Source organism: Neophocaena asiaeorientalis, unplaced genomic scaffold, assembly GCF_003031525.2.
Source record: "Neophocaena asiaeorientalis asiaeorientalis breed wild unplaced genomic scaffold, Neophocaena_asiaeorientalis_V1.1 scaffold266, whole genome shotgun sequence".
Lineage (NCBI taxonomy): Eukaryota > Metazoa > Chordata > Mammalia > Artiodactyla > Phocoenidae > Neophocaena > Neophocaena asiaeorientalis.
In genome coordinates, this window is record NW_020172449.1 from 125914 (window position 1) to 137542 (window position 11629).

An 11629-nucleotide genomic window follows, 5' to 3' on the forward strand; every position below is an offset into this window, starting at 1 on the left:
GCAAATGTCCTTTTCTGTTTTTAATCAGAGGATGATACAAGTCAACTCACGCCACGTCTCACTATTATTTTCTAAATTCTATGCAAACAGGACAAGGCTTCAACTGAAGAGAGAGAAGAATGAAGAGCCTTCTTCTATTTTTGGTCCTTGTAACATTTTCTTCTGCATTTCCCACAGACCAAAAGATGGAGTATGAAGAAAATATGAAACTGGCTCAGGTACTGTCTCAATAAATGTTATTAATGACTATCAATAAAACTTTTACTTTATTGATTGTATTGGGACTTAAAAAGACAGCTAGTTCCTACCAAAGAGTTCTGAACTTTCTTGTGAGGAGCTGCTTTTCCTTTCCTTGGCTCTAAGGACATCAAGGAACTTTGAGGGGTGGAGAGTAGGGGTGGGGTGGAGGACAGGCAGGATTTGCTACAACTTTAAGCAATAGTTACAAGTGAAGGGATAGTGAGAGTAGAAAGGGTCAGCTCTGAAAGAATGAAGGTCTCCATAAAAGCATTTGAAGACCAACCAGGAGAACCCAACTATATTTTGGAGCCACTTATCCCTATATGTATGAAAAACACATTGTTTTGGAGATTCCCTGTAAAAATCAGTCCAATTTGCCATATTTGGTGAAATTATTTATATTTGAAAAATGGATAATCACATCTCCTCTAGAATTTGTTTCAAGGAAACACCAAAATGAAAGTAACAGCAACAATATGTAAGACACAAGATAATATAACACACAGAAGAAGCTTGCTTCTCTTCTGTGGAAGTTTGGAGTCTCATGGGCTGTATGGGTTTAGCCAGTTCTGGTCACACATAGCTCAATGAGTTCTTGAAAACTGAAAACACAGGTTGACTCTTTGCTTTCTTCTTTGTTTTCTTCCTCTCTTCTTTCTTCTCTCACTCCTTCCTTTCCCTTGTTACTTATTTCCTTTTTCCCTCCTACTGCCAAAAAGGATTGCAGAAAATTTTGTTTTCTCCTGAGATGGAGATCTGCTCTCCTGTAGTCTGTGCCTTTTTTTGTCTTTTTGGTCAGGCATATCTCAACCAGTTCTACTCTCTTGAAATAGAAGGGAGTCATCTTGTTCAAAGCAAGAACAGAAGTGTCATAGACAGCAAAATTCGTGAAATGCAAGCATTTTTCGGATTGACAGTGACTGGAAAACTGGACTCAAATACTCTTGAGATCATGAAGACACCCAGGTGTGGGGTGCCTGATGTGGGTCAGTATGGCTACACTCTCCCTGGGTGGAAGAAATACAATCTCACATACAGGTAATGCTACTGCCCCTAATCTAAAGGAACATGAAAATAATCTCCAAGGAACAGAAATAATAATAGTTTATTTTACTGAGCACTTCCTGTGTGCATGGCACTTGATATATTTTATTTATTCCATCCTCCCAAGAAATTTGTGACATAGGCATCACTGCTATTACCACCTTAAACACAGAGAAACAAAAGCTTATTTACCATAGGCCATTTTACACAGCTCTTCTCAGCAGGCTGGCTCTGGCAGATATGCTCTAATCTCTAGCCTCTGCCACCTCTATAAAAGCTCAGGACCAGGATCTGCCTTCTGATTGCAGATGCTTAAAGGTACAAATGAAGTGTGCTCAAGGGAAAATGGGAAGACCCTGGAGCACAACCAGTTCATGTCAGAGATGTGTGTGAGTCAGATTGTCACATCTAAGGTGGACCCCAGACATCTCAAGGACAGGGAGCTGGCTTATTGGCAGAAAGAAGATGAAGTGCACCTGTGACCTGAGATAGAGTCAGTGACTTTGACCACTGCTCTAGAGCCTTCCTGGCTGGCCCTAAAAAGTCTTTCTGATAGTTCTTCCTTTATCTTACTGAGCCTTAGGGATTGAGATAAAAATATGTTTATCAAGATAGGGAATATAAACTAAGGGAAGATATTTTCCTGAGTAACAAACTCTTTGTGGCTTTCAAGTGAGACTCTTAATATATGACACATGCATAAGACTGATTTCTACAAGCCGTTTGAGAAAATAAATAGAAGATATTTATAATACAGTCATATACACAGCAAACACATACATGAGATTAATGATCTCCCACTTAAGATGTGATCTTAGGGAAATCATTTAATCTCTTTGAGCCTCATTTGTTAAAGTGTGATAATACTACCTGATGAATAGGGCAAATGAAAGATTGAATTATATAGCATACGTAAAAGTACCTTATTTAAATAGTAAAGTAGTGTACAAATGTAGCAATAGCACTGTACCAAAAGTTACTGCCGCATATAATTGATGACATAGAAATTATTTTCTTTCCATAGTATGTGTTTACATGCATGTATAACCACCAATTGATATATTTTTGTTAATTTCTAAGAATCGTAAACTACACTCCAGATATGGCACGAGCTGATGTGGATGAGGCTATCCAAAAAGGTTTAGAAGTGTGGAGCAAAGTTACTCCACTAATATTCACCAAGATTTCCAAAGGGATTGCAGACATCATGATTGCCTTTAGGACCCGAGGTAAGGTTTTCAGCAGAGAAAACTATATGGCTATTTTGATCCCAGGAGCTTTGAAGATGCTGATCCTTTTTTCCCCCATGAATTGTATCTCAGTCCATGGTTGGTGTCCTCGTTATTTTGATGGCCCCTTGGGAGTCCTTGGCCATGCCTTTCCTCCTGGTCTGGGTCTGGGTGGAGACACTCACTTTGATGAGGATGAAAACTGGACCAAGGATGGAGCAGGTGAGCCCGATTTTCTTTATGAACAAAATTTTGTTATTCATACAAATTCCTAAAGGAATAGCTTTGCAACTAGTTGCTTTTTACTTCCCAATTTCCCTACGATTTTTCATATTCCAGATGACATTCATGAAAGTGTCCAATGTCTATTCAAACCATTGTGCTTTTCCAGTTCAGAGCCTTATCCACACAACATCTTCATAAAGTTGCTAATCCTGTTATGATCAGAACATTCTTCCCTTACTCAGATGTTCTTTCATATACCCACAATGCCTGAAGGGCCACTATGTGCCTGGAACTGTGCAAGGTGTTGTACAGACCACTAAGTTGTACTCAAAAAGTTCCAGCTCTTCAGAGGTTCATGACCTTGTGTGATGTATAAAGCCTAGACCCACTCACCACCATACAAGGCAGACTGTGCTGTCTGTTATACCCATGGCAGAAGTCATCTCTGGCTTGAGGACTGAAAGAAGACTCTGGGGAGGTGGTGATTCTAAGTTAGTGATTGAAGGATGCTGTGTGGGTTCATGGCCCATAGGAAGTCTGTTTATATGCATGAACCTCTTCTAGCTCTTGCCTGTCTGCCAAGGTATTAGACCTTGGTCTTTATATTTGGCTTATTTTTTCAGACTAAGTGGGTTGGTTTTATTTCTTTTCATGGGCCTCCCTGGCACTAAAATAAGAGATATTTTAAAAACAAAAACCAAAATTTTACTATAGTAAAAATATGTGCCTCAAATGAAGGAGCAGGTTGAGTAGACTCTCGGGTTCTCCCACTCTTTTTTTCTAGCATTGACTACAGTCATCTTGGGTCTGGCATCTGGTTTCCCAGGTCCCAGGAAAGTGGAGGCTGTGTCTCTCTGGTGGATGGTACGCAAGACCACAATTCAGTCCTGACCAAGTAACTCCAGACAGTCTGTGGGTCAGTTTTACAGTTTCTGCAAAACTGAAAGCCAGTGACTCAAAATGATGTGTGGCCACTCCTTGCTAAGTCTGATCATGTGATGTAATTGTTTTTCCAAGAGCTAGGAAACAAAGAGGGTAAAGAACTCAGTGCTGGCTGAACTTCAGGTACTGGGGTAGTCTGGGATTGGTTGCTGCCACTGCCATGTGAATTACATCAAAGACAAGAAAATGAAAGAGGTGGGGTGACACCATGACCCAAACAACAGAATAGTTGAATGGACCATGTCTGTATGTCCTGCTGAAACATGTCCCAATATTTCTCTGGATTTGGCCTAAAGGCAGTGTGGATATGTGCAATCAGGCAGTTATAGGAAATATCTTAGTGCTCACCAAAATCAGAATGACTCCACTTTGTCAGCCAGGATTTACTTTCATATCTAGAGGTAGATATGAAAGTTTCACTGTCATTTTATCCCTATTAATTCCAATACTTAGTAGTAAAATTACTATTACGCATACTGCAACAGGCCCCTAGCCAAAGGGGATGTGTGGGGTCGATTACAAAAAAGTCCAATGTGATCTGTGCCTCAAGTTGGCAAAACTTGCTTGAGCAAAGCAGAGGATAAATATAGTCCTCCACCAAGTTCTGGGTGGATAGCCAGGCAACAATACTAAAATGGGTTATCTTCTAACTACTTTGCTACATTCCCTCAGCTTTGAAATTTTTGGCCCTGGGGGATGTCCAATCATATAACTCTTACCTCACTGACGTAGAAGGGAAAATGCCTTCCTGTTCTCTAATGAATACATAAAATCTCAAGCATATGTGACCTCCAATCAGATTTTTTAAATAGAAAATTTGGCAATAATGTATAATATATGATTACCTTCTTTACGTATATGTAAGCTCTCTCTATGGAAAGGGCACAAAAGTCTTAGTGTAACTTCCTTAAAAGCAATAGACAACCGTCATCTGCTAATCCCACTGTTTGCTAAGGGGAGGACAGTCACTGCGTGGTGATGTCAGAGGAATTTGTGCACATAGAGAGGCTTTCCTGAGAATCTCCCAAAGTGAGGTCAGTGTCAAGCCTGTATGTGAATGTAAATGTTCTACGCACACATAGGCACTAAACAACTGAAACAGACCTCAGAGACCGCTACAGATGCAGTGTTGGGATGGAGAAGAGCAGTGGTCTGTGGCTTGGCAGAACTTACTTGCAGGAAGATGACACATGTTATCTGTAATAAAGGTGAAAACACTTTGCAAAGCACTTGCCTTTAGCTAACATTCAGAAAGTGTTGTGGCACAGCTAACCATTCGATCATCCACATAAAAACCTGGATATCCAGCAACCATCACTAAGCAGTTTCTCAGTCACCAGGAATAAAAGATGATTAAGACATGGTCCCTGTACCGACAGGGTACGCAGCTTGGTGAAAGAAATAGACAATGCAGTACTTATCTGCAAAAACAAAATTAAGCACTGAGTCTACAGAAGCTGAGAGAGGTGCAATTAAGTCAACCTGGATAGGAGCTGGGGAATAAGAGAAGTCTCATGAGGGAGATGGCTCTAGGGGAATCCTGAGGAATACATAGGATAGCTTGGAGAAAGTGGGGTGAGAAAGTAATACACTGGGCAGAAGGGATGGAGATATGGAGACACAGAGATTAGAAAGAATATGGCATAGATGAGAAATGCAAATGATTCAATATGGCTAGCTCATGGAATGTGAAAATAAAATATGAGGCTGGGAAAAAAAGCAGGGACTAGTTCATGGAAGGCCATGTTTAGGTATTTGGACTTGATCCTACAGCCGATGGAGAACCTCTGAATAATATAGGTAGGAGAAACATGATCACATTCAGCAGCCTAAAAACAACCAAAGACTGGCGGCTTCTCTCTCTCTCTCTCTCTCTCTCTCTCTCTCTCTCTCTTTTTTTTTTTTTACTACTATCCATTTCTGAGACACCTGTTTCCTGCCATCTGTTAACTCTGGGTTATATTTCTCCATGATGTGACTAATGCCAATTATCAGTCTTGAAATATTTCCCAGATAAATGATGGTGAATATGTTATAAGAATTATCTGCTGTTTGGCAAGCCTTTTCTTCATTTCCCTCAGTTACTTCCTAATCTCAGATGCAATCATTCTCCTTCTGAATGACTAATGTACTCATGTTTTCCCTGTTTTTGTTAAGGATTCAACTTGTTTCTTGTGGCTGCTCATGAATTTGGTCATTCACTGGGGCTCTCTCACACCAATGATCAAACAGCTTTGATGTTCCCAAATTATGTCTCCCTGGATCCTAGCAAATACCCACTTTCTCAGGATGATATCAATGGAATACAATCCATCTATGGTGAGCAACAAATCTGAATATATGTGAACTGAATTGAAAGCCTTCCAGGGAGGAAGTTGAGAAAATCACTTCTTGAAATATTATCATGAAGAAAATATTCTCTTGGGTAAGATCCTTCTGTAGGTATTTCTACATGCCTTCTTAGTTCACTAAGGTATTTCTTTTCTCATCAAAGGAAGTCCACCTAAGACACCTGCTAAGCCAAAGGGACCCACTGTACCCCATGCCTGTGACCCCGCTTTGACTTTTGATGCTATCACCACTTTCCGCAGAGAAGTAATGTTCTTTAAAGGCAGGTAAACCCATTCCCTTAAACACCTCAACTTCCTATGAAGCTTTTTCTTTTCAAGAGATTTGGGGATAAGAGAGCTGTGGGGGTAATGAGAATATGTGCCTTTGCTTTTCAGTTTATAACTGCCCATATTGTTTGAATGTTTTATTCTGTGCACATATCTCTTACTTGTTTGATAAATTAATTTTTAAATGTTTTTAAGCAAATTTTAAAATTGCCATTGAAACAGAGTCTACTTTCAGTGACTTCTTAGCTAAAATAACACACCACTCCTGGTGGTGTGCTGGAGGTGGCTTATACTATTTCAGGATCCAATTGTTAAATTTTCAAGAATTTTGTAAACTAGTTCACATCACTTTGGTAGCTTGAAACTGGCCATGGTTGGAATATTTACACCCTGGAAATCATCAAATGATAAAAATTAGGTTTTTTTCCTACCTGGAGAGCCAATTGTTAAATACGCATCGACAGACCTTTCCTTGAAGCCGAATCAACAGTGTTAGCTGTGGTAGGAAATCTCTTCTCTCACTATGTATAATTTACTGCACTTAACTTGCAACGTGGTGTGTCAATTATGTATACCATGACCATATTTTCAGAACAGAGTATCAAGACATACACCATCTGACAAGGATATAGGGGCAAAAGAAAAGAATATCTGAAATCAGACTCCTGCCACCCACAACTATGTAGCACTGTAATTACATGCTGTCACCACCATGCTCTTAATAGTTGAGGCTGAGAGACCACTTGTCAGGGATGGGTAGCCAGCATGGGAAGGAAAATGGACTATATGGATTTTTCAAGTCCTCCTCATAGGCTCAGAACTTTACAGCCAGAAGGGAAATCTGAGGAAATATTTAGCCATGTGAATAATAACATTTCTTTATTCTAGCAAACATCAGCACCAAAAAATTCTTCTTAGATTGCTTGGTATTGGTTTAGAATGTTGGGAATTGCTGCTTTGGCAAAAATGAGGTGATTGAGCACACTGAGAACTATTTATGAGATTTCCATGGGTATTTTGCTACTCTAAGTTCCCAAAAGAGTGGGCACAAAGTCATGTCCTGACCTTGGTAGTCCAAAGGGTAGAATTGAACTCATAACCACCTAAATTTGCTGAGGAAATTTGTATTAATGCCATAAATTGTTTGAGGAAAATATCAACCAATTAGATAAGGAACAAGTGTCAGTTTGCAGCATTTTCATTGAAATAGATATATACACACTGTGTATAAAGTATGGTTTTCTGTCTAACACAGGCATCTATGGAGGATCTACTATGATATCACTGATGTTGAATTTGAATTGATCTCTTCATTCTGGCCATCTCTGCCAGCTGATATTCAAGCTGCATATGAGAACCCCAAAGACAAGATTCTGGTTTTTAAAGGTAATTTTACCCATCATTATTCCTCTTCTCCTTCTGGTTGCCTGAACTGTTCAGTGGGTATTTTAGTGCAAGGAATACAATCTTCATGAATGAGCAAAACAGACAGGGCTTCTGCCCTGACCTTAGGTTCCTATCCTAAAGAATAACTATCCAAGGATTCTCAGTGGTTGTGAAGATAAACACCATCCCAACAGCACAGGAGAAAAGAAAACTGTATAACAAAAACTAAAAGGTGTTTTTTTCTGAAAAATAAAGGTAACCCATTTCTCTTCTATGTTCCCTTTTTACTCGGGTTGCTAGACATAGCAAATAAAAATAAAAGATGCTTTGAATTTTGGACAAACAACAAAATAATTTTTTAATATAAGTATGTCCTTTGCAATATTTTGGATATACTTATACCAAAAATTAGTCATTGTTTATTTGAAATTCAGATTCAATTGGTATCTAATATTCAAATTAGCAACCCTACTTTTTATATGGGTTTCACCAGATTACTTGCCTTTGAGAACACTTGGGTGCTGAAATTTCGGAGAACATGTCCAAATATACTTGACTGTTTTGTCAGAGTTGGAAAGAATTAATACAATGAATTCAGTTGACATGGGTATGCACACTACTAACTATAGGTATGTATTATTTGTGTAATGTTAATGACATAAGCAGCTAAAGAAAGCAGTAAGAATAAATGGAGACATAAGATTACTAAATCTCTAAGCACTGAACCTGAAAGGAACTAAGCATCTAATTATTTTCAAACTTCTTAAGACAGCTATTTCTCCCTTTAGGAAATAAATCAGAAGATAATCACTTTCTCTCTTCCTAGATGAAAACTTCTGGATGATCAGAGGATATGCTGTCTTGCCAGATTATCCCAAATCCATCCATATACTTGGATTTCCAAGACGTGTGAAGAAAATTGATGCAGCTGTCTGTGATCGAGACACAAGAAAAACCTACTTCTTTGTGGGCATTTGGTGCTGGAGGCAAGTCTACAGACAATTGACCCTTTGTTTTACTCTGGAAAAAAATATCCAGATAACTTTACTTTAACATGGGCAAAAATAAAATTAACCTACAGTCTTCCTAAAGTGTTATCTTGAAGGCAATCTCAGGTGGATGGCATTCGCCAAACAAAAGAATGTTTCAATCAGTTCAAAGATCTTTCTCCAAGTTAAAAAGATAAAATCATAAAGCTGGTGATGCCAACCAAACCACCAATGACAAACATATCTAGTCAAAATCTTCAGGATGAGCTCTTATTTTGATTTAACAGTTCCACAGAATAGCATCAATCTGGCAAATTATGTGGCTTTTTCCCCTCATAATTCCTTGCTTTCAAGACATTATAAGTGATTTAACCAAACATAATCTTTGCCATTTTTATTTTATTATTGATCCAACTTGTTTTCTTCCAGTAGGACTACTTTTTTTTTTTCTACATCTTTGCTTGACTCCAAGGAGGCAGTAAAAAACTAAGCCCTCCCCCTCCAAAACTAAGATCCCCTGAAAACCTTTCAAATCCATGTCTCCAGGTATGATGAAGTTACCCAAACCATGGACAAAGGGTATCCACACAGGGTGGTAAAATACTTTCCAGGAATTGGTCTCCAAGTGGATGCTGCTTTCCAACATAAAGGTAAGTGCCTGACTATAAGGATACTTGGAAGACTTTGCTGACTGTGAAATAAGACAGCATGAAATCTTAAATGTTTCGATTTTAACGTCATTTTATTACTCTAGAGTACATGTAAATAATAATAAACTTTAATCTGAGGGCCTTATCAAAAACTGAATAGTAAGTTCTGAATTATATTCTCTGTCATACTATTTCAAAACTGCAAAAAGTACCAAAATTAACTATCACTGATCCAAGATACCTTATAAAAATACCCCCGAAGAGGTTTAAGTGTGAAAAATGACTAAGCACATGAAGTGAGTAGTGATTCTCAATCTTAATGTACATAGTTTAATATACACAGCTTGGGGTTATGAAACTACAAGTTCCTTAGAGTTTCTGAGGCGGTAGGATTGTGGTTAAGATCCAGGAATATATAGTCTTAAAAGAACCTCAAGCAATTTAATGCATCAGTCCAGCTACTATATCTTCAGAGACAACAAACCAGACCACACAGTAAGCAGGAGTCTAAACATGTTTTTGAGTAACACCATCTGTTATTCTTGTGAAATCTAACATGGAACCTCAAAAGCTATAACAGATTAACCAGAGCAACACTAGGAAAATGAGGATGTAGGGACCAAGGCCATACTCTCATTTCTCCCCCTCTCTGAGACACTTTTTTGAAACCTAGTTTGAGAACCTCTGGCATAAACCACAGTCTGACTAGAAAGGTAGTAAGCCCTTGAAACTCATGTTTCATACCTTGGCTTTTTTTTCAGGGAAATAAAAATAATATTTCTCATGTGACTGAGCAGAGTAAAATGTATCTATATATGTATCTATATAGTTACACATTTATTTTCTCTCCATATAATGTTCAGTCATTTTATTCTATATTCATAAAATTTTAAAGTGTGGAATCATTGTATAGTGGTGCAAAGTAACTAATCATAATTCTCTCTCTCTAGGATTCTTCTATTTCTTCCGTAGATCAAAGCAATTTGAATATGACCCTAAGGCAAAGAACGTTACCCGAATAATGAAAACCAATACTTGGTTTCAATGCAGAGAACCATTAAATTCATCATCTGATTTTACTATCAGCGAGGAAAATGTACATTCAGGGGGAGTGGAGATGTTTTATCATAAGAATTTAAACTTGCTTATTTTCAGTATTGTTCATGTGCTGAAAAATTACAGTTATCAATAAATTCATAGACCTAAAATAAAGCTCAAGGGGTCTTTTAATCTGAACTCTGCTTCAAAGGAGAATAGAACTATTCTTTAACATCAAGTTGCCAGTCCTAGTTCTAAATATCTATCTAGTTAAGAGTCAAACAGCTTTTTGAGCTTCCTGATTCTTTTTACAGGAAGTTATGTATAAACAAAACTCTCACTGGACTTTAAACATATTTTATGCTCTGTAGACTTGAAGAAGTAAGACGTTTGTTATAATAACAAAATACTGAAGACATTTATTAAACCAATCTTTAGCATTCTATTTTGTCTGGACCTTCGGAGTTGGAGAAGCTTGATAAACTGCATCCCTCATCCCTACCCATGTTCTGAACCAACTGAGAAATAACATACAGTTGGGAGAGTAAAATACCACCTTTATTACTGAAAAGCTTATATTGGAGAATGTATCTGTGGACAAGCAAGCTTCCTAATATCAAATTCTAGAGTGAGCTATACTTACAAGTCATGGGAAGAACTGGAAAGCACCATACCTCCCCAAGAAAAAGTGAGCTGCCTACAGACTACATGGAGCCCAAAGAGAAAGAAACAAGGATGGAGCTACATGTGTCTAGTTTCTGCTCCCAAATTCACCATTCAAATAAGTTATTCTACCTACCAAAGATAGGAGTGAGAGCCTAGAGAGATGCAGGAAGTGTTACACTAAAGATGATCCCCCAACAATTAAGAAACTAGCAGGAGTAGGAAAGTAGTGTTCCTTCCAGCCCTCCCAACCCCACCCCAAGCATAGACCAATACAATGAACCATTCCTTAGAAAGTTTAAAAGCAAGTTGTGTGCACACTGATCTCATATAAAAGAAATGTAGAGATTTCTTGTGTTTCCTGTGTATATGGGTCAACTGGGCTTAAACCTATTGGTAGAAATTTCCTTTCATCTTTATATGTATCTGTTGTATGTTTAGAAACCCAACCATGTACCTGTTGGTTAAGTTTTACCTTTACACCCTCAAAGCTAAATGCTTAGCAAAGCTCTACATTAATTTTCTGTCCCAAAAGATGAGAGGTTGTCAGTTGAACTTGATTCTGATTAGGTGATGGATTGAGTAGTGTCAACTGATAGAAAATA

The 11629-nt window shown here is 38.2% G+C and overlaps 1 protein-coding gene across 1 annotated transcript; it reads left to right on the forward strand.

Annotated features, from left to right (window-relative positions):
* The first annotated feature begins 119 nt into the window (after positions 1 to 119).
* On the forward strand, positions 120 to 10515 carry MMP27 (matrix metallopeptidase 27). Its single transcript, XM_024737349.1, has 10 exons — positions 120 to 218; positions 1040 to 1278; positions 2365 to 2513; positions 2607 to 2735; positions 5838 to 5999; positions 6175 to 6295; positions 7554 to 7684; positions 8511 to 8670; positions 9220 to 9323; positions 10274 to 10515. Exons 1-10 carry the CDS (start codon positions 120 to 122, stop codon positions 10513 to 10515), a joined length of 1536 nt encoding a protein of 511 aa, XP_024593117.1.
* The last annotated feature ends 1114 nt before the right edge of the window (positions 10516 to 11629 follow it).

What these genes read in the sequence shown, in the direction of transcription:
- MMP27 (XM_024737349.1), top strand. Translation starts at nt 120, where the DNA reads ATGAAGAGCCTTCTTCTATTTTTGGTCCTTGTAACATTTTCTTCTGCA. An exon ending in AAATACAATCTCACATACAG is followed by an intron (nt 1,279 to 2,364) that starts GTAATGCTACTG and finishes TTAATTTCTAAG; the next exon opens with AATCGTAAACTACACTCCAG. An exon ending in TGCTGCTTTCCAACATAAAG is followed by an intron (nt 9,324 to 10,273) that starts GTAAGTGCCTGA and finishes CTCTCTCTCTAG; the next exon opens with GATTCTTCTATTTCTTCCGT.